Source organism: Dendropsophus ebraccatus, chromosome 11 (genome assembly GCF_027789765.1).
Source record: "Dendropsophus ebraccatus isolate aDenEbr1 chromosome 11, aDenEbr1.pat, whole genome shotgun sequence".
NCBI classification, from domain to species: Eukaryota; Metazoa; Chordata; class Amphibia; order Anura; family Hylidae; genus Dendropsophus; species Dendropsophus ebraccatus.
In genome coordinates, this window is record NC_091464.1 from 20,264,271 (window position 1) to 20,288,236 (window position 23,966).

Consider the following 23,966-nt stretch of genomic DNA (forward strand, 5'->3'; position numbering starts at 1 on the left):
ACAGCACCAGATGCTTCATACTTACAAACCTCTGTGTGTCTCCTGTGGAAATATTCCTGCTGGACACGAATCTCATTCCAAACATTTTTGATGATGAAAAGGCAGGAAAAGGATAGGAAATAAGCCCTGATCGGTGTGACTGGAGCTATCAGTAACTAATGTTAGGACACTTGAAGCTAACAAACAAGATGAGAAATAACTCAATGACAAGGCATAATCTGTGTACTTTTTTATTATTATTATTATTATACACAAAACCAAATTCTCCAATCATTTTGGCCCTATTTAAAAGTTTGTCAACTGGAAAAGAGGGCCGCAAGCCACAGTGAAAATACATAGTCATTTGTTGCCTGTTAACACGGTCCCAGACGTTGCAGGGTTCTGCTCATTACAGATGCTTACATGCGGGTCAGCTGGTGCCAAAGACTGGACGGCATGATGTTCTCCATCTTTTCCAGGATGAATGTGAATGGGGTTAGCAGAGTCATGAAAAACTGAAAGATAAAACAGAATATGAGCATGTTGCCTGGGCTCCACGACAGCCTTCTGCCTGCACACGGAGACATAGAGACGACCGACGGGGCTATTCCCCCTACATTCAACACATGCGGTAAATTGAAGTCTGGTGTTATCTAATTCCTGCTTCGCGAGACAGATCTGTCATTTCTCTTCCAAGGGAAATGCAAAGGAAATTCTTCTAATACGTGCTACACAGGAATCTGTGTCAGTAAAGGTAATGTCATGGGAAGCATTAACCCGTCTCCCTAATGTATACCAATTGACAATTTTATCTTTTCCCCATGTTTTTATCGGTGTTCTGTTGGAAAGAATAAATGTTTAGAAGCATCTATTTATCTATCTATTCAACCGCAAAAAATGTCCAGGCGAGTAAGATCACATGTGGATCATGGAGCAATGAAAGAAGATAGCCTAGTCTGAGGGCCCTATTACACAGTCCGCTCTATAAGGGTACAAACACACACACACACCGTATACAAAGCAAATACGCAACAAATACGCAGCAGATTAGATCTAAATAACTGAAGACAGCATCAAATCTGCACCATCAAATCTGCTGCGTATACGGTGTGTGTGTTTGTACCCTAAGAGCAAGTAATTGCTCCTCGTTCCCTGCTCGGTGTCGGCGCTATTACACGCACCAACAGCGAGAAGGGACGGTGGAGCTGCCAGGGCGATCTCTAGGTGGCCCATAGAAGATAGTGGTGGTCTGATGACGCCACTCCGATTACATGGAACGACACCCAGCAGACCATCGCTATCGTTATAATTCAGCCTGTTAAAAGACAACGATCAGCTGATATTGTGTGTGTCAGCTGATCGTTAACCTTTAAACACTACCTATTGGGGTCTATTTACAAAGAAAGATTATCTGCCAAAGATTTGAAGCCAAAGCCAGAAACAAAGTATAAACAGAGATCAGGTCATGAAGATTTCTCCTCTTTTTAAATCAATTCCTGGCTTTGGCTTCAAATTGGTGTAATAGAGCCTTGAGAAATGATATTTTCTTTATCTGCATGCACTGCCATCACTTACAAGGATGGATTACGGAACGAAGGCGAGTTGTGCGAGTATTGTGAGGATTCGTTCCGAGCCCGGACATACACGTGATGTTAGCGTGACACATATTATTAACAAAAACATTGTAGCAGAACAAGCTTTATCACAGAAACTGTATTCCCTAAAGGCACCGGCCACTTTCAGCAAACTAATACAAACGCTTCGCAGAAATTGTTTGAGGAACATGACAAAAAGTTAGAGATAAGTGAACCGGGTTCGGGTTCGAGTCGATCCGAACCCGAACGTTCGGTATTTGATTAGCTGGGGCTGCAGAACTTGGATAAAGCTCTAAGGTTGTCTGGAAAACGTGGATACAGCCAATAACTATATCCATGTTTTCCACATAGCCTTAGGGCTTTATCCAAGTTCAGCAGCCACCGCTAATCAAATGCCGAAAGTTCGGGTTCGGATCGACTCGAGCATGCTCAAGGTTCGCTCATCTCTACAAAAAGTACAAAATATTGACTTGGCCTCCAAATTCCCTGACCCCTGAATATGTCAGTGACTGTGGGCTCGGGGTGCTGGCACCATGGCGAGCTTGAGAAGTAAAAGTAAGTAAGTAGCACACCCTCTCAGAAATATCCAATTATCTACTGTGCTGTGAAAACCCCTTAAATAGGCTAAAAACGAGTCTGCTAGTAAGAACCACCAGTGTCCCCGTACGGCCTTTTAGAATGTTTACAGTTTTATAACTACTTTTTTATGTTCATTTCAAGGACATAACATTCTAAGCTTGATGTTTTGGCTGAGTGATTTTAGCCAACTGGCCATGTAAAGACAGGAAGAGGTACTCCTGTATGTGACTAGGGGCTGTTCTTTCGTGTTACATGGGAATACAATGTTACAGCTCGGTTTAGTGACCTACAAAGCAAAACAGCACTGTGAGGATAAACTACAATGTCATAAAAGAAGATTTGCAGGGTTTAGGTAAGACAGCAGCCCCTCTTTACTCATCACCTTTTACGAAGATGTGGTCCATTGTGGGATCGCCAACATTACAGGCATGTGCTGATGGGGAAACAACAGATTCCTGCCACACAGCCAATTCTCCGTCCCTTATGAGCATTAACAAGCCTTACAATTTTTCTTTTTCTTTTTTTTTTCTTTTGCTTTACGGTGTGGTTTTCAAACATTACGGTTTCCCTTCCCATGCTAGGAAGTGAAATTGCATGCAAAATACTTTGGCACCTGCTTTCAGCTTTGTTTTTAACATTGTCCGTGCCGGCTGTTCACCCATCCTGACTTTATTTTAGTTTCCAATGATGACAGTGAACCTGTCTTCAAAGGCTGAGCCCTTATAGGAGTGACCCTATTGGTCTCTAGAGATTGTTATTAAAGGGGTACACTGGAGAAAAATATGTTTTTAAAACTGGTGTCAGAAAGTTATACAGATTTGTAAATTACTTTGATTAATTCAAGCCTTCTAATACTTATCAGCTGCTGTATGCTCTACAGAACAGTTTACAGTTTTCTTTCCAGTGTAACACAGTGCTCTCAGCTGCCACCTCTGTCCCTGTCAGGAACTGTCCAGAGCAGTAGCAAATCCCCTTAGAGAACCTATCCTGCTCTAGATAATACTTGACATGGACAAAGGTGGCAGCAGAGAGCACTGTGTCAGACTGGAATGAACACACCACTTCCTACAGGGCATACAGCAGCTGATAAGTACTCAAAGACTTGTTTCTTTCAGGAGTTTCCCTTTAATACTATGCAGATGATGGCCATTGTGTTCTTTAAAGAGTACCTGTCATTTAAAAAAAAAAAACCTTTTGACGTGTCATCAGGCATGAAAAAAGTTATTGATCAGCGTGTGCGCAGTGCCTATCACCCCAGTACTTGACCTTCCGCCCCTGACACTATTACACCAAGCAAATTTTTTGACGATTAACAATAAACGATCTTAAACGACTGCTACAGCAATTACACCCAATTACACAGAACGATGATGGTTATTTATGATCGTTCCTGCGGTCGTTTAGTTGTCGCTATTGCGTACCTTTTAGCTATGACTTCTTATTTCACCAAACCATGTGCGAACGATCAAACGATAAAAACAGGTCCAGATCCTATTAAACGATCAACGATTTTCAAGTTGGTCGTTTAATCGTTGCCTGCTATTACACCAAACGATTATCGCTCAAATCCGAACGATTTAACGTTTTTTTGAACAATAATCGTCCCGTGGAATAGGGCCCTTACAGAGCAGGACGCTACATTTGTCTCATGGCTCCTGCACTTCTGTCCTCCATGCAAGATCCCATACATTTATTTTATTTTTTTAATTATATGTATTTTACAGGCAAAAAGGTCCTGGTAGATCAGACAGCACAGGCATACATACAGGACTCGTGCTCTTTGCTCTGTGATCAACTTCCAGCACCTGCCAAGTTGCCTGTGCATGAAAAAAAAACTGTGAAAAATCATGTTTTAAGGTTGTCTGACCATAAAAAAAGAAAATATGAGTGGAATTAGGCTTTAACATATATTTTGCTTAACTTGGCTGCCTCCATGTGCTGTTTGGAGAAGAACTGGTGTGTGTGTGTGTGGGTGTTGTGTGGTGTGTGTGTGTGTGTGTGTGTGTGTGTGGGTGTTGTGTGGTGTGTGTGTGTGTGTGTGTGTGGCAAGCTTACCGGGAACATGCATTTGGCATTAGAAAATAAAGCTGGCCCATTGGCTATGCATTTGTGTCTGTAGATGTGTGAATACATACAAGCTGTGAGTAATAACAGCGCTAAAGCAGCCCATAAGCAGCGCCATTGAAGGCTTTCCGTGCCAAGTCATTACCCTTGGCGGCTCCTCACTTTCCAAATCTATATTGGAGTGGCAAAGTGAAAGCTTTTTGGAAAGTCATGTCACTGTGAAGCCTTTCTAAAGATGTGTAACAAAAGAGAACAGACAAGCAGAGGGGAAAAATACATCAGACACTGCTTTTTAATAAGAAAATCCTTCACAGTCAGGGTTTTATTGAAAGAAAATCCTGAATTCCCACAGACCAAAGGGATCAGAGAATCAAAAAACTTCAGCCCCGGCCTGAGCTGAAGCGCTTTTGGCTCTGAAGTTTCCTGCTAGCATCAAAGTGGATAAAGATTCTTAAATCTCCTTCATGTGTACAGAGGTGAGAACAATGCCTTTATCTTATGGGAAGGCCGTAAAACAGAAAGACAGGATGCAGTCAGGGAAGGTGGAAGACTTGCCATCTTATTACCATCTGGACACTGGAGGCCAATACTTACTAAAGGCAAATTAAACTGATAATCCTATACACGGCCATTTTACTTCTATATCTTTATAGGCTTCACAGACGTGCTGCTCCACCAAATGGTAAAGAAATAGTAGTATAGCATTTAAACTTAAATTAACTAAAATTATGCTTAAAAAAAAAAAAAAAAAAACTTTCTGTGCAATATATAACTTAATTTTACAGACCATAATAACCATGTGCCTCCCGCCCTATATTAATATATTATAGAGAATTATTCAGCAGGAATACAAGCGTATTACTACTATGCTTGCACTTATAGGAGGAGATTTATTAAACATGGCGTAAAGTGAAACTGGCTCAGTTGCCCCTAGCAACCAATCAGATTGCACCTTTCATTTTCCAAAGAGTCTGTGAGGAAAGAAAGGTGGAATCTGATTGGTTGCAACTAAGCCGGTTTCACTTTACACCATGTGTGATAAATCTCCCCAGCAGACCTTCAAGGACCTTCTGAACTGTGCACATTATGCCATATGTATGGATTACCACTAGAGATGAGCGAACCGGGTTTGGGTTCGAGTCGATCCGAACAATCAGCATTTGATTAGCTGGGGCTGCTGAACTTGGATAAAGCTCTAAGGTTGTCTGGAAAACATGGATACAGCCAATGACTATATCCATGATTTCCACATAGCCTTAGGGCTTTATCCAAGTTCAGCAGCCACCGCTAATCATATGCCGAAAGTTCGGGTTCGGATGGACTCGAGCATGCTCCAGGTTCGCTCATCTCTAATTACCACATAAAATAAAAATACAACAAAAAATTAAATAGTACGGAAAATAACTTTTAGTTGCATTTTCTACCACTAATTTTTAGAGTTATCGCTCTCGTATAGCAGCGGTTTTAATCAGGTGTCAAAGACACAGTTTCAGTCATTTGGTTAATGTGGATAAATTTAAATAATGTCAGTATAAGTTTCCCATTTGCTCTTAAAGGGGTTATCCAGCGCTACAAAAACATGGCCACTTTCCCCCTACTGTTGTCTCCAGTTTGGGTGGGGTTTTGAAACTCAGTTCCATTGAAGTAAATGGAGCTTAATTGCAAACCACACCTGAACTGGAGACAACAGTAGGGGGAAAAGTGGCCATGTTTTTGTAGCGCTGGATAACCCCTTTAAAGGGATTGTTCCACACAGCCCCTCTGAAGGGGAGGATGCGGATTCCTGTTACACCTTGTAGATTCATGTGACACAGTTATAATCCCAGTAGATTCATGTGACACAGAGAACATCCCAGTACAGAGTCCAGTGTCAGACTGGCCCTTTAGAGGTCTGGAGGATCTTGGGCCTAGGCAAAAGTTGCTTTTTAACTGTATCAGCGTCCTAACCACACAGCTGAACACTATGAGGAAAAGAGAGGCCTTGGCTCCCTCGCCCATTAGTTCCTCTTTAACCCCTTCAGAGCTTATTTTTATTTATTTTTTTAAATCCAACCTGTCTCACTATTTGTGGTTGTAGCTACATGATGAGATTCTGAGATTGTTTTTTTCTGTGGCATATTGTACTTTAGGTTAGTGGTAAATGTTGGATGATATGCAAAAAGATTTTTGTGAAAAATGCCATTAATAAAGCCGGATTGTTGATTCACATCGGTAAGTGCTGTCCTACTCTTTTTTTGGGATTATTTGCAACACTGTTATTTCATGGACTGAGCACCGCAGAGTGTCTGGCTGGTTTGGCCGTCGGGGATCCGCTGGGTGGGGAGCCAGGCTGTGCGATCTTCTTTTGCTCTTATTGTGAACCGTAAATACAAAGTAGGTGCACAAGGTTTAAGCCAATGGTATATTAACTGCAGCATAGTCCCTGGCTGTTCATGAAACTTGCACGCCCCTTCCTCCCACCCAACAAACCATACTCTATTTCCCTGAAAACAGGACAGTGTCTAATATTAATTTTGCTTCCAAAGATGCACAGTGTCATATTTTCAGGGGATGTCTCATTTTTTCATGAAGAATTCACACTATTGTTGAACAAAAAAACGCTACCGTTTATTATATACTGTATACTAGTTGTCATCACAAACCAGCATAACCAGACAGTTAAGGTATGTTCACACTGAGCAAATATGGCGGAGTCCCACTGTGAGTTAATGAGAGGGCGCGCGCTCCTCCGCTGCCGCCGCTCTCCGCTCAATAAAAGTGACATGTCACTTCTTTGAGCAGAGAACGGCGGCTGCGGAGGAGTGCACGCTCTCCCATAGATGGGCTATGGGACACTGTGACAGGCGGGAAAGTTCTGCCTGTTTACTTAGTGTGAACATACCCTAAAACAGACCAAACACACTCATAATAGGACTCTGGCTGATCTATGGAACCCTATAGCTAAACTGCCCCCCCCCCCCCCAAAAAAAAAAGCCTGGAATGTTTTTGAAAACCAATAAAAACACATAGAAATCATTTGACATCCTGATGTATACGCATGATTTTGAAGATTGTGTCTTACAATACCTAGCTTTCTACACGCTATCGCTAGCAGATTTCATTCTAGAACAATAGAAAAGCCATAATGAACATGGTGACCTTTGTAGCAACATATAAATATAACTTCTTACCAGCAGCTATAGGTTTTACTATGCTTTCAGTGTGCCCTCTCCTTGAATGGAGACACAGGCATATCATACGCAGACGTGCTACATTTTCTGGATGTCACCCTAATGCCTTTTAGACGAATCCTGGTAAGGATACATCTGCTTACGCTTTGATCTGTATCACAGTTTTTTAAATCCCAATATATCCTCTCCTAATGCAAACGCACGGTCAGGCAGGATGAGATCACAGTCTGACCCTTACAAGCGAGTGATCTCCCACTCATCTGTTTAACCGTAGACCTCTGCTGCTGGCACCACCTGAGGCTGACATGTATTATCTTTTCAGAATTCCCCGGCAAAGTTGTGTGTATAGCACCAAGGTGATCGCTAACGTCAACACGAGCCCCAGGACGGCTTTGATGTAAGTCATAGGATGTGTCTGTCTGATTTATGATCAACATGGCTGAAAGACTAACGCAGAATTCACATAGAAGAATATGTAAATTATAGGACCATAGCACAACGACAATATTATGACTGATACGGTTTAAAATGTAGCAGGGTAAGAAGAATGTTAAACTTATCCATTAAAGGGCAACTCCAGCAAAAAAAAAAAAAAAAATTCTTTCAAATCAACTGGTATCAGAAAGTTATACAGATCTGTAATTTGCTTTTATTAAAAAAAAAAAAAAAAAAAAAGGTTTCCCATACTAGTATCAGCTGATGTATGTCATAGACGCACATATGTAGGACATACAGCAGCAGATAAGTAGTGTAAGACTTGAGATTTTTTAATAAAGGTAAATTACAAATCTCTGGCTCTAGTTTATTGATTTAAAAGAAAAATTTTTTTTATGGAGTTACCCTTTAAAGAGATGTCTGATGACTAACATTTTTTTCAAAAAGAGTCGGGGAGGAGGTGGCTAAACTTAGTTACATGTATCTACCTCCCCGGCTCCAGAGCTGGGGTCCGCTGTAGGCCCCTCCGGTTCCCAGTTGCCTGGCCGCTTCCTGGTCTGAGCGGGGTTTGGGTCGTGACGTGCCAGCCCCACTCAGCCAGTCAGCGGCCGAGTTGGGGCTCCGCATGTAGTAAGGGTCAGCCAGTTCCTCCCCAGTTCTTTGTAAGAAATGTTGAGCGCCAGACTTCCCCTTTAAGTACAGTAATAAAATGCAGCCTGGACACTTGATTGATGTTTCAGCTGAAGTTTCTAGAAGTAGTAGGCTCCCTGTTCACACACATTCAGATCCTATCTATGCTAGGGAAAGCGCCCAGTGCATATAGATGATCCTTTTGGGTTTTTTTTTTTGCCTCCACCGGGTTAGTACACAATTTGGTATGGAATGCTGAGTAAGGCTATGTTCCCACATTGTATGACACCGGCTGTTCCGTGACCCGGCCAGGTCACGGAACGGCCGGTGTCAGATAAGATCATCCCGGCCGGTACTGCAGTACCAACCGGATGATCTATAGCACTGATGACTTCTGATGTGGGGGCAGTGTGCGCCCGAATCAGAACTCCCCACTGCACACAATGGAGCGTGCGGCAGGGGACATACGCCAGGGGCATTTGATCAATGTGCTACTTTGTGTTTTATTTTTAGTTCAGTATAGCTCAGCCTTTTGCCCTCTATTGGTGAGTTATAGAGATAAGCACAAGGGATGCAGCACTATGGAGTCCGGAAAAAAAGATGGATACAGCCTATGGCTGACTCCCTAGAGCTGCATTCAATGTCTTCAGCCACCAGTAATCAAATGCTCTGATCATGCTCTGAAACCACTTGATTTGAAAGAATTTTTTTTTTTGCTAGAGTACCCCTTTAAACACCTAAATCTGTGAACATAAACGTGCGGAGGGGAATTAGCTTAACATAAAACACTCACTGTGAATGCTTCATTGCCCAAAAATATGCAACTTTTGTAGCACATCAACAGCCTTAAAGCGTAACTGTCATTTCAGGGTCATTTTTCTGAAAACATTAAATATCAACAGTACATTTTAAGAAACTCTGTAATAGGTTTTATAAACCAAAAGAGTTTCCTTCTGGACTGAAAAAGCAATCTCCCAGCCTCCCCCCTCACATCAGATGAAGCAGGATTTCTGTCTCCATTATGTGGCTATGGAGAGGGGAGGGGCTGTTAGGAGTGACTGAGCACGGAGCAGTCCTGCACAGCACAACACCCTGCAATCTTCTCTCAGTAAGTTCATAGATGAGCACTGACCTTTCTGACACCTGAATTTAGCGTCAGAATTTAGCGTTTTAGGTGCCCAGAGAGTCTACAAACAGCTGACCTTCATGTCACCTCTTCCTGCTCCCTCATCTCCCTCAGCCCCTCCCCCCTTCATAGGCTTACAATGGAGAGAGCAGAACCCGTCTTCACTGGCTTCTCTGTAATGAAGACGTGTTTGCCTGATAATGCACAGATAAGAAGTCAGGGGGGGAGGCTGGGAGATTGCTTCTTGAGTACAGAAGGAGGCTTTTTTGGCTGATAAAACCTATTACAGAGTTTCTTAAAATCACTTATACTACGGCTTTCTGCAATAAAAAAAAAAAACAGTTATGCTTTAAAGTGAAAGTACTATTAGGTACGTCACTTTTTTTTTTTTTTTTTTTACTTTATCCCATCTGCGCTGACGCAGTGAACCCGGTGGTGTGGTCCTTTTTTTTTAAATTCCTCCTGGTTCCCACACTTTTCCCCAGCCCTAGCCCAGCTCTGAGCACTGGGGGTAGGCCTGCAACCCGCCAATGTGATCATATCCCCTACCCTCTGTGACACGGCTCCACTGATTCACAGAGGGGAGGGGGTTTCGTCACACTAGGCAGTGCTCTGAGCCAGGCTGGTTCTCGGAGAATGGAGCCCTAGGGAACTTCTGGTAATGGCTGTACGGGAAGTTCCATAGGGTTCTATTATAATTACATCCGACGTTACTTTTGCAGTCAGACAGAGATGAAGAGACAGAGCGTGCGCTGCTAAGAGTGTCTGCCCTTTCATTCTAACAATCAGCGGGAGTCTCAGCACCCAGACCCCGACCGATACAAACCTTGGACATGTCGCTATAACATGTCAGAAGTTTGTTTAAATAATAGGTACGCTTAAGCACAAAAAGACAAACACTTTATATTCAGATATTTTTTCTAGTTTTATCTCCTTGCAAACGCCTGACATGCATTTGGACTAAGTTCCCCCGACTATCTCCACACTATTCCCCGCATCGGCACATACTGTATGCTTGACAGATAGTGTAAAATATTTCCCATCTCTGAATAAACAAGAAGCAGCCCCATTCTCTGCTCGGTAGCTGGGTCGCCGACTGCACACTTTCTTGCCATCTTTCAAAGTGTGTGTATGTTTGTGTGTGGTCTCAGATCTCAGCGCTCAGACACCACCGCTTAATCCATCAATGTTCTGCTGCCCTGTCAGCCTCAGATTTATGTCCTGCCCGGTAACCAGCTATATCATCTCCCAGCTTACAGGGAGCCATCTAGTACCATAGTACACCCAATATAAGCCGCAACTGAAGGCATTCTATACACACACCAGGAATGGAGGTTTTCTATAGAAATTCCTGACAAATGTGGTTGCTGCTGGTTTGGAGGTAACAAAATGTATGTTTTTACTTTTATACCACCAGGAGATAGATAGGAAGACATTGTCGAATAACCATGATATGGGGAAAAGTTATGAAATATACTTTAGTTTTTCCCCCATCGTGCTTAAAAGGCCATAGCACTTCTTGTGGTAAAACAGACACGTTATCTTTGTTCCTGAAGTCAGTACAATTACGATGATAGGCAATTTGTAAGGCTTTTATTTTACTTTACTACTTTAAAAAAATGTCAGCTAAAATAAAAAAAAGAATATGTTTAAGATTGCTATATTCTGATCCTTATAGTGCTTTTACTTTTTTAAATAGTTAGGGTGATTTTACACATGGAGATAGCAAATATGTTTTATTTATTTATTTATATGTTTATTATGGAAAGGGATTTTTTTTTTTATATATTAAACTTTTTTTTTTTTTTCTTTTTACACATTTTACAAGACTTCTATGAGCAATACCATGAATGCCTATAGAGATCCATGCAGTACCTATGTATTGCATTGATCAATGTTATCAGCACTCAAGGCTACAAAGGAGAGTGAGGTAGGGGAGAAAATCCCGAGAACGGTCCAGTTCGTTCTCTTGGGGGACACGGGAAGCATTAAATTGCAAAAAGATCAGAGACAGATCATAGTGAGACTCATTTTCTATGCTAGGCTGGTGTTGGTAAGGAACTGGGCAGCAAAAGTGTGGGACTGGGAAAGATGTGTCACTTTGTATGAAAAATACTTCTGTTGAAAGGGTCGTTTTTTTGTTTTTTTTTCCTTCTTCTTCTCCATTTCGTTTATTTTTCTTTATTTTTCTCTCAGCGGACGGGGGTGGGGGGGGGGGTGTTTTGGGGGGGGAAGGGGATATAAGGTTGTTTTATAAGTTGTGATTTCTAATTTATACTTGGATGTTGATAAGTGGGTTTTTTTTTCTTTTTGCTACTAATTGATGGAAAACAGTCAAAAAAATAAAATATAGTTTAAAAAAAAAAAGGCTACAAAGGAGACTGTCCCCCTGCCGGCCCACCCATCACATATAAATACCATATTTTAGGGTGTATAAGACGGCCCCCCAACTTTTCCAGCTCTATAAGATGACCCCCGTCATATAAGACCACCCACAAATCACATGTAAATATCCTATTTTTCGGCATATAAGACGGCCCCCAACTTTTCCAGTTAAAATAAAAAGTTTGGGACATACTTACAGTATAAGACTACCCGTCTTCCAACGCACACCAAGTAAAATTTAATAACAAACATCAGACAGCAGCGAGATTGGAGAGGCAGAGAAGGAGATATCGGTAGGATACAAGGGCTGCAGGACGGGTAAAAGGGGTGTGTTTTTCTGGGCACGGCACCACTCTACTGTCTCCTTTTTCCATACCCTGGATGTCTGCAGCTTGCTCTGCCCTACATATGGTTGGCATATACAGCAGGAATGTGAACATATGCAGCGAACGCAGATTCTCCAGTCCTGTTTCGAAGTTTTTCAGCAACCCGCCCCATAAGACGACCCCTGGCTTTTGAGAAAATTTTCCTAGGGGAAAAATTAGTCTTATAGGCAGGAAATTACAGTAGTTAAATACAGGGCACAATCAGTTTGTGCCATCTATGAGCTGCGGCCCCCAGGTACTGATATGCCTCTGTATAGAGAGGGCTCACATTGGGACGGGTACGTCACGTGTCCCTTAGAGGTTAAGATAAGAAAGCTGAGCTGTGATTGGTTGACAGCTTTGGTTTCAGGCATGTACAGTAACAAGTATCTATAAAATACTAGTATATTTAACATTGATTATTGGCACTGGATTTTATGCTAGGTCTTTAGACCGATGTGATGCTTTCGGTGGGCTTCAGATCTTTACATGGACCTCTTAGTAAGCCATATGCAACGAAGAATATTTCTTTAAACACTGTCTTATATAAAATATAAAAGTGATCAAAAACTTGTTATAAAACATTTCAGTTCCTTTGAATATACAGAAAAGCCTCTAGTCTTCATTACAGCATATGGCTAGCACAACCACGTAAGCTATAGGTTACATAGCCAAAAGCAGCGTATCCAATGAGACCAGTTCATATTCCATAGTAAAACATAGAAAAAAATGCACATGGTAATACAGGAGACAACGTAGCTTTCATAACGTACTTCATAAAAATAGCCGATACAATGGATAGAACCGAGCAGTGTATATTCCCCATCCGTGCACCCTACCAATGGAAGGCGTTACACCAGACAAGACGGCATGCAGAGATATGGCCACAGTGGTGAGGCTGTCCATGCTCCTTTCTCCCTCAGACAGACAAAAGACAGTGTTTATAGAGAAAACTAAATTGATTGTAAGCAGGGTTTGTTTAGGGGGCTTGGAAACTACCAGTTTATCTTGGCAATACTATACGTAAGGAATTCTGCTCTGTTTGATATATGTTTATATCCCCTGCTACCTATTTCTCAAGAATGTTTTTACGTTTAATTCTGATTGTCACGCTCTTAACCTCTGCTTTACTATTTCACTCCCAGTTTAAGTGGAATAAGCTGAGTATAAGATACGATACTGTGCTTCCTCCGATATTAACCCTTCACCGATCTCGCGGCAAAGACGATGGCCGTAGGCGTTCCGTTAACCCCGTCCTATATGGACGGAGCGATACGAGGCAGATGAACGCAGCAGAGTTAAGATCCTCGGTAAGATATCAGAATGTTGGGTTCCTGAGCCCCATTTGACGCCCATCTGCAAAACAGTGCAATCCGGTTACCGTAGTCCTAGAGGAACTGATGGAGCAGATAGCTAAGCCCATGCTTACAATACAGCCAGCAAGGGACTGCACAGGAATTAATCACAGCCATGTCCAACTGCATTTTTTCACTTAACGCATAGCAGAAGTTTGGAGAAAGGAGGCCCCACTGCCAGGCCTGCAACTGCTTTGACAAAAATTAGTACACAGATCCAGGAAGAAATATGTTTTGTTAATTTAACCCTTCCAGGTGCAAAGTGATATTTAAAATCTGTGGTCAGTCTTTATGTGGTTCTCATTCATTTTATAGCATTATCAAATGTGTATTTCTGGTGCTGCAGCTTATGTACCGGCATTATAAGGAGCTACTCCATGGTATATATACAGGTCACTGCCGAGTTTGCCAGGCAGTCTGCAAATATACTTAGAGAGTGTTTTGCATTGTCATTAGCGGGTTACCAGTCTACGCCAGGGTTACTCAACATTAGTTTTTATGTAACTACTACTTATAGTTAAAAGGGGAAGTCTGACGCTGGGCCAAATTTTTTTTCCAAGCTAGGAGAGGGGGAGCATGACAAAGAAGTTATAGCCACCTGTCCCAATGCCCGTGCAGAGCCACGTCCCGCTCCTGGACCCCGCCGGCTGTCTTCTTAGCTCCCCTCCGGCAATGTCACAATCCAGTTGACAGAGACTAGTGACTAGGATGGGACACCGCTGCAGTCACGGATTGGCTGAGAGGGCTAGATTTCACCTGCTTGTGACGTTCAACTTGGGTTGTGATGTACCTGAAAACCGGGAGAGGAGGACACCTGGCGGTGTACAGAAGCCCAGCACGGGCACGGGGATAGGTGAGCATAACAAAACTGACTTACACTGTAAAGCATATAGCCCATTGTCATTATCAGTACCTTTTGGTATTACTCCGATCTAGTGCAAGGCCAGGTAAATCATCTTCTGGACACGATTATGGAAGATCTCATTACAAGTGTAGCAGATCTCAACCACATGTACCAGAGCTGCTTGTATATGTTAGTCAAGCTATCAATATATCCCGGGTTTCATAAAAATAGTGAGCGCCAAGCCATTGTTCAGCACCCCATGTACTATTGTTATGGCTCTAGGTAATAATTATCAGTTGGGCACTGTTTTACGTAGTAAAGAGAAACATTTTGTACTCTATGTATCAAATAAATAACATGTACGATCAAGGGTAATAAAAAATGTTCTGAAGAACGTTCTGGTGCATTATTACTTACGGCTTTTGCAAATATTCCCATGAGCTCAGGGAACTGGTGGGTTAGCAGTGCTAGCATTGCAGTAAAAGAACACAGCCCGGCCGTGAAATGAATGAAGAACGGCAGCTCCTTTTTTGGATATACAGACACTTCATGAAACGCTGTGTAAAGAGTCAAAAACAGTAAAATAGATTAATGAGAACATACAATCAGAAAATGCCGGATTACCTAGTATATACACATAGGACAGGACATCTGTTCATCTCTGCACTTCCATGATATGGTAAAACCTATATACATGAACCATAGAGGCAAAGCCTGGAAAATGCATTTCAGCAAAATGAACATTAACCTTTTTTTTTTTGCCTCTTTGCATTCTCAGTCCACCTTGTTTCACCCTGAATGGCGTGTACTTCTCTACAGTGCCATTTTGTGATAGGTATACGTATCATTCTGTGATACAGCTACATTAGCATTTTATATACATTTATTTTTTAAAGTTTTAAACTAGTGTAGAAAAAAAAGTGTTTTTTTTTAATACACCAGTCATCATATTTATGTCAGATATTTAAAAAAAATAAATAAAAAAACAAACAAACATATGAATATTTTATATATATATATATATATATATATATATATATATATATATATATATATATATTTTTTTTTTTTTTTTTTATTTTTTTTTATAAATTCTTTACTTAAATATTAGTTAAAGGGGTCACAGTTTAAAGGGGTTGTCTGGAAAGCAGAAGACTGCTGAAGCCTTTCCCTAAAGCTCCCTGGCGCTCACTTCCTGTGAATCTACGTCTCGGAAGTACGTCTTCAGAAGGGGATGTGTGTATGTTAGTTCAACGAAGGGGATGTGTGAGTTCAACGAATTTTGAGCGCATGGAATTTTATTAGCGATGGCTGTTAAAGTTGGATGCAGCTGTCGGAGTCCTGAAAAACATGGATACAGCCATAGGCCATATCCACGTTTTTCCGGACTCCCTAGAGCTGCATCCAACTTTAGCAGCCATCGCTAATAAAATGCCACACGCTCTGGTTCGGATTAACCCAATCGTGCTCGAAGTTTGTGTGTTTGATTTACAGCTTACACTGCACATTACTGCTCTATAATAGTCCTGTTTCTGCTTCTTCTTCTTCAAATCGGTTTTAAATTTACAAGTTTTTTTTTTTCCTTTTTTTTCTCAATCCACATAATCTATTTTAAACTTTAATATACTGGCAGATATCTATATGGCAGTACAGTACATTAACTTGTATTAGGTCATACTAATAGTACACAGGTAGTTGTTGGGACAAACCTAAGTGTACGCTATCATAAGGCAATATTGACCACATTGTTATGGACCCCAAAATGTCTGCCCATATATGTGTACATGCAGACTCTTTCACAGAGATGCTCATTAAAAGGTGGGTTCACAAGTAACGGATCCGCAGCGAATTTCACACTCCCTTACTGTCATTCTGAATAGGATTACATACTCGTAGCGGAATTTCCATCCCACTGTGAGTATGTAAACACAATTCCCCTTAATCTGCCGCGGCCCGGTGTATACATTTCCAGTCCACGGTCCGGCTTGCTTTAGGGGCTCCCGGCATCCTGACCTCCCGCCAATCAGTGCGCTGCCCTGCCAATGACAGTAAGGTATTCGCAGAGGATTTCGATGTGAAATGTGAAATATCGATGTTACCCGTGAACCCACCATCAAATACAACCAAAGACAAAGAAATGTCTAAAAAGTATCATAATGGCCCAGATTTATCAATCAAACATTGTCTCAGACAAACAGCAACAAATCACAGTTCAGCTTTTATCTCTGACAGACTGATAAATCTGGGCCAATGTGTTTGCACATCTTCTGGTCATGCATCACAATCATACTCCTCCTGAGAACTGCAGTTCTACCTGGCTGGAAGTGAGGACTTATGGAGAGAGAATCAGTGTCCAGATTTTGCTGTTCCAAACATTGAAGGATATGACGGATGACTTGTTAGATAAAAATTTTAACACTTGTTAAGAAATCTATCTATAACGTTTCAATGGTAACTGCAATGCGTATAGTTTTTTAGCAGCTGATGACGCGCTAGAGGGGGTCCGGCATGAGGGAGGGTTGGAGCATGGGCCGGCCTCCTGAAGATGACGTGATCATCCCAAGATGGCAGCCGGGGTTGACAGTGATTCCGTAAGTATACAGCATCACACTTCCGGCACTAGAGTGGGGTGGGGGGGCATTCACTTAAATAACACTCATTATAATGTTGTATAACTTTGTAATGTGTGTTATTTAGTGAAAAAATCCTTTAGACCACACTAACAAGTAAGAGATTGCGGGAGGTCCGACCTCCATACCCCCGCACAGATCTTCATATCGGGCTTCTTTGTTTTGAACAGAGCCAATGGTGCGGCACGTGACCTGTGGCTCTGTTCATTCCTAATCAGCCACCGGAAAGAGCCAAGTAAGCCGGTAAGTGCTTACTCGGTTCTTTCCATTCCTATGGAGCCGCCGGAAAGAGCGGAGTAAGCCAGAAAGTACTTACTTGGCTCTTTCCGGCAGCTCCATAGGAATGAATAGAGCCATGGGTCACATGCCATACCGGCCATAACAAAGAAGCCGGAGCCAATACGGAAATCGACCGTGGGGGGTGGGTGATTTTATGGAGATCAACCCCCCTACGAGCTCTTACTTGTCCCCTATTCCGTGGATAGGAAACAAGTTAATTTTCCCTCTTTATTTTAGCAGCTAGATCATTAAGGCTATTTTTCGAACAAAGCATCTAATTCAATAATTCATTAACCAATGGAAGGCCATTACAAGCAGTCATATTGTTAGGAAACCTGAGGAGCGATAGCTGGACAATGGTGGTGAGAAACAGGCCAGCACCTCATCAGGCCTTTACTAGCTTTAAAATATTTCCCAGCTAGGAAAAACTCCCACGTCAAAAGCAAATGCGTTTTCCATCAATCACTACGCGACGGTGTCAAGTATGAAATCAGATTACATGTCTAAGCCTAAAATATCAGAGTTTGGCAGCCTCTAATGTGTTTCAGGAGTACCAGATTTATGTTTAGATTGGAGTCTGCCATCTCTCCAAAGTGATGAAAAAGGATTATGTTCATAATTAGTAATTAGAACTATAAAACCAAAGACCGGCTAGGCCAAGGTTTTCAATAGCATCAAAATGGCATACAAAACAGGTTATGCTCACATCTAAAGTAACACTACTTTCATGGCATGGAAGATGATGTAGGAAAACAACGGGAGAGCGCGGAAAGGTAAAAATAGGCTGTTTGTTATGTTCTCCCCAAGGGCAGCAACATACTAAAATTTATGTTTAAGCGGAATACCCCTTTAAACTCATAATTCAAAGTATACTATGAAAATCATGTAATGTTTATATGTGAACATAGCCTTAGTTCTTATTTACACGTTCCCTAAATTTAGCCGTAATTCTGGATCCACAATTATGGCCAATTATAGGGAGCATTGGTTTCAATTGGGTTAATCACACTTAACGCAATTGCGGCCCGTACTAGGACGTCTCCTATTTTTTTGCGTCACAGATTAACAGAATCTACTTCACATTGAAAGTCAGTAATTTTTGCAGGTCTATCCTTTTTGCAGAAGAAACATCCATAACATCCACAAAAAATAGGTCTCACATTAATTAAAACTATCATTTTTCCATTTTTTTTTTGCCAATTCAGACAATTGTAAGGATTCAGACATAATATACGGTCCTGAGCACCTACTGAAAGTATGAATGAAGCCTAAGGGCTCTTTAGCACTGTGTGCACTATGGACTACAATATGGAACTGGAATTACAATCAAATATACACCTGACATAGCTATGGGTATAAGGAATAAACACTACTTCACAGCTCAATCTCGCATTCACCTCTTACGCCTACGGCTACACATTCAGCACTACACATAGTTTAATAATTCTCATACGCAGTTACACCAGTGCTGCCACCACCATAAACTATGAATAAAAGTGCCAACTTTAACAGTTATAAAATAAAGAAATAAAAGGAAATACCTACAGTGCACAGAAAGACAAAAGGGGGAGAAAAAAAGCTGAAAAATTCAATCCTTAGTAATTCTGTGTGATAAAGTCATTTGTCTGCTCCCAGGGACATAGGCCAAAAGTGTCCACAAATCCAACTGAGCTGGGTGTTATCTGATGTGAACGAGACTATCGTTTTTATACACTCCAGCATTGGGAGGGTCAGAGAAGCGGCCTTCTTAGTTCTGCCCCCAGGGAGGGCACTCATTATTTATGTACAATGTCATTCAACTCTTTAAAACAGTGATAAGAAATATTATGACTGGTTCTGTTTGGCCTGCAAAAATCCTTTTACAGGCCAAAATATCTCATATAGATACTAAACATGACCATTTACGTGACATTACCAATGCTCTGGCCTCCAATTGCTTCTTGGTCTGAGAGTGGACCTTAGCAGGGTCTGGCCTCGGCCGCTGACTGACACGTCACGTCCCAGCTCCCCACTCAGACAAGGAAATGTCCGGGGACCACAGCACTAGTAAGCCTCCACCAGTGCAGGAGCCGGGGAGGTAAGAACATGTTAAGTTTCCAAAATTGTCCTTTAAGCTTATATGGGCACGATCCTTACAAATAACGTTTGATATGTCATCAGACATGTTTGATCAGAAGATAAAGTAGTGGAAAGATTGCGGCAGCGTTATCCATTTTCTGCCCAGCCTCTCATTCCATCAGACTGACAGACTGCATGGCAGGCCAGAGAGTGATCCAGCACTCCAGTGTGAACAGTGGTATTGGAGTGCTGGCCATTTTTTGTGTTATATGTAAGGGGGGGGTACCTCCTTTTGACTTGCCCTCCACCCATCTCATGTGGGTGTTCTAAACAGAGTTGAGTTGGATCCTTTATGCCCAATTTTGTAGTCCAAGAGGACAGTTTTAGAACCATCTTTCTGAGGACACCTTAGGACAACATAGTGAGATGATACACTCTATTAGATCAAATGGATTGCTAAGAACTAGAGATGAGCGAACCCAGAGCATGCTCGAGTCGATCCGAACCCGAACTTTCGGCATTTGATTAGCGGTGGCTGCTGAAGTTGGATAAAGCCCTAAGGCTATGTGGAAAATATGGATATAGTGATTGGCTGTATCCATGTTTTCCAGACAACCTTAGAGCTTTATCCAAGTTCAGCAGCCCCAGCTAATCAAAAACCGACCGTTCGGGTTCGGATCGACTCGAACCCGAACCCGGTTCGCTCATCTCTACTAAGAACCTTATTTTTGAAAAATCTTAAGAACCAGTTTTTATCTCGTTTACGACAGAGGACGTATATACGGAAAGACCAGACACTTGCAGGTTTCTACAGCATTTTAGTGTTTGCTTCAGCATACATTACATATGTTTAGAAATTAACTCAGTATTTGGAATGTATGGGCCACATCCTAAGTATGGTCATGTGTGAAAGGCCAAGGTGATGTATAAAATCATTTCATATACCCCCAAAACAGACAAATAACATACAGGCAGCACTGGTAATTTTTCATATCTTAATAAAAATATGGGCCTAAAGATATATACTGCTCAAAATTCTAAAATCAGTGGGATCAGATCATCTTTCACACAGTACATAACCACAAATTAAATTATCATCTATTTGGATATAATGGCGCTCAATGTGGTTTCATGGAGTCTTGGCTTTGGCTTTGAAACTATTTCCAGATGGATAAAAAAAAAAAAAAAAAAAAAAAATTATATATATATATATATATATATATATACATATAGCATTAACAGGATGTGACAGGCTTCATATTAACAAATATTTTGATTTTGTTAGAATAAAACTACTTGAAAAAGTAAAGAACTTGGGCAGGAAGTCTGCCCAACAACAAACCACTAGCATTAACTATAATGTTTGGGCACATGGATGTCACAGAGGGAAGAACAGTATATGGTACCATTAATCTGAACGCTTTATTTCGGTCAGCAATATTGATAGCATTGTTTGAGATTAGATGATCCATCAGTTGAATGTACTCAGATTTCTAGTTATAGTTGTGCAACATCCATATTAATTCCCCAAACTAGGTGTATAAGTGACTGTTGCATTTATGTCTCTGATGTGTAGTATGTAGGTCAGGGATGGGGAACTTTCGGCCCTCCAGCTGTTGCAAAACTACAATTCCCATCATGCCTGGACAGCCGAAGCTAAAGCTTCGGCTGTCCAGGCATGATGGGAATTGTAGTTTTGCAACAGCTGGAGGGCCGAAGGTTCCATATCCCTGATGTAGGTATTGGGAGTAATAGAGCCAGCCCCCCACCCCTCCCTGCAGCTCCCAATTTTACTAGACCTTGTTGGGGTAATATAAAAGATTATCCAAAAAAAAATAAATTGTGTTTTTTGCAATGAATACAATCAGATAAAGCAGGAATTTAATATGAGAAGCCATTAATAAAAACTCGAATTCCTTATACACTCATAGTGGGTGACCTAATAAAAGCGTTCTGCAGTTCTGATTTGCTGCACCAAGCGCACAAACTTAACAATTGCAGGTGTCATAAGGTCTGGGAATTTTTTGGTAAGCCTCATTTTGTATCTGGAGCCAAATATATAAAACAGGTGTGCATGAAACGTGTGCACACATATTTAGGTCAGGCAGGGATAACAAAGACCCCTCATAAAAGAAGCACAGTTACACGCTTCAATACCATTGCCATTAAATCTATTATGTGTGAGGACTTATGGATGGGAATGGGGAAAATAAATACGTTTTCTATAGACATGGTCCATCCTATAACTACCTGGGTTACACTAGAGACCAAATGTAAAACATTCTATATCATTAGAGTGCCAGCCCTCCAAATGACCACCTCTAGTAACAGACCACCCCTTATCCAGACCAAATACCCTGGGACGAGTTTTAGTTTCACCATAGATATAGATTACACATAGTGGCCATCTTCTTTGCGAACAATGCAACTTGGGGTGGTTGTCATAAAAATGTTTCATTGTATTTGGGCTTTCCTAAGAGGCGCTATACAAGATAAAAAAAAAAACAAATACAGTGGTACCTTGGTTTAAGAGCGTTTTGGTTTAGGAGCTCACAGTTTTTCAAAATTAAGACTTGGTGTAAGAGCATTGCTTTGGTGTAAGAGCTCCCTGTACTGGGTGGAAGCGCGAGTTGGGGAGGGGTATGGTCTGCATAGCGGGGTCTACAGCACTGTGCTCTGACCCAGGGAGTCTCCCTCACCTTCCAAATCATAGCAGATCAACTTCAGGCTGGGGCTTGCATCAGGGGACAGGACTGTGGAGGTAATCTCTCCATAGCTGTAACCCCTCTCTCCCCGGACAGAGAGCGCTGCATGTATGTGCCCACATCTGCCCTGCTCATTCCTTCATGCCCCCTGCAGTCTCTGTCCGCCCTTGTGTTTCCCATCCTCTCCATTACTGTACAGTAACTTATAATATCACATATTCTGCTGTTTCTGGATGTTTGTTTCATCTGTTTTACATGTCATTCAGAATATAAAATCATTATTTTTGGGGTGTGAAACCAATTGTCTCCATATCAGTGATTTCTTATGGGAAAATTTGCTTTGGTTTAAGAGTGGATTTGGATTACAAGCGCGGTCCTGGAACGAATTATGCTCGTAATCCAAGGCACCACTGTACTTGCTGTAAAGTAATTTGTTTAATGAAATGAAAACCTTGCGGCCATTGAACCGGAGGTTTTATGAACATATATATTCAATAAAAAATAAGAAAGCCGCAACTAGACTAATAGAACACGTTCACACACAACATAATGGAGACATAAACTGCCTTAAGTTTGCAAGATTGAAGAAGGTTTATCACAAACCAGGACTAGATACTAACACACAACTCCTAAAACTAGAAGCTCGTCTTATACTAGCTTTGGGGGCACAAGCGAAGTGCGGCCTTAATGACTAAATAGAATTAGGCATGTTCATATAAAGATCACAATTCTATAACAGCGTAACTATGTTTGTTTTTAATTATGAAGGTTTTATTGCACCTCACTCATTGTAATGCCTACTCCCAGTACATCATAGCAGGTATTTCACCTGAGACCTACGGGAGGGGTGCCATCCGATGAAGCACGAATGCGCGTGAAATGGCCATCATGACCAGGCTGTGAAGCGCTATGGCGTCTGCTCTAGCAAGATGTCTTACAGAGCTTTTAATTGCACCCTGGAATAAAGACATTTTTTAAAAACACCGGTCACCACTCTCTGCCTGTTGGCGGGGATAATAGTTCCCTATTGCGCACGGGGCGCCGATAAAGAGGCTTTGTCTCTTACTTTCATGCTCGATGCAGTTTATGTACAGTTTGTAGTTTAATACCAAGTCTAGTAAAGCCATTGGGAGCACTGGGGGCAGCAGCGCCTCTGGCCGCCATGCTCCACTGATATTTCATAAAAAGGGGGTGGGCCGACTGGGGGCAGATCGGTGCTGTGGGTGCATTAGCCCTGCCCCCCTGTGCTGCAAACGGCCCTACTATGAAGATACAAAACTGTATGAAAATGGTACCAAGGTTACTAGGTTACTATCGGCAGGCTAGTTTCCCTATAATCATAGCAACGCCACAGTACCCATGTAAGTTGCATCTGCTGCAGACAAAATGTTTGGAATGTTTTACACTTGTGACGGAACCACATGACAAGTCTTGGTTCCGTTACCATAGGATCTCTATGTCTTTACTGCCGAGGAGCAATTGCATATAGCAAACATGGTCTCCATACAGGAATCAAAACCAGAACGGCAGTAGCATTCAAGGTCGGCAATAAATGGCAAGCACATATGTATTTGAGCCTTTAAAAGTGAATTATAAGCAGAAAAACAAACTGTCCATATTTCATGGAAATAATGTTTTCCTTTACACAAGGCTGGATCGTAAATTTAATTGCTATAAAGTCCTAAGGGGTCTCCGTTCATTGTTATTACTGCGGATGAAAACTATCTATCCGACCGTTTACCTTCGCATTTAGGCAAGTTAATGTAA

At 41.6% G+C, this 23,966-nt stretch overlaps 1 protein-coding gene across 4 annotated transcripts in view; it reads right to left on the bottom strand.

The window, feature by feature from the left end:
- Positions 1–232: 232 nt before the first annotated feature.
- ST7L (suppression of tumorigenicity 7 like) overlaps positions 233–23,966 on the bottom strand; it is a 91,170-nt gene continuing 67,436 nt past the window's right edge. For 3 of the 4 annotated variants that reach the window (XM_069945257.1, XM_069945254.1, XM_069945255.1), the window contains 2 exons: positions 14,945–15,084; positions 233–494 (listed from right to left, as the gene is read on the bottom strand). In XM_069945257.1, coding sequence (XP_069801358.1) covers positions 399–494; positions 14,945–15,084 — 236 coding nt within the window. In that variant the 3' untranslated portion in view covers positions 233–398. Of the gene's footprint in view, positions 495–14,944; positions 15,085–23,966 lie in introns of those variants that run through there. The other variant, XR_011358817.1, reaches the window with a different exon arrangement.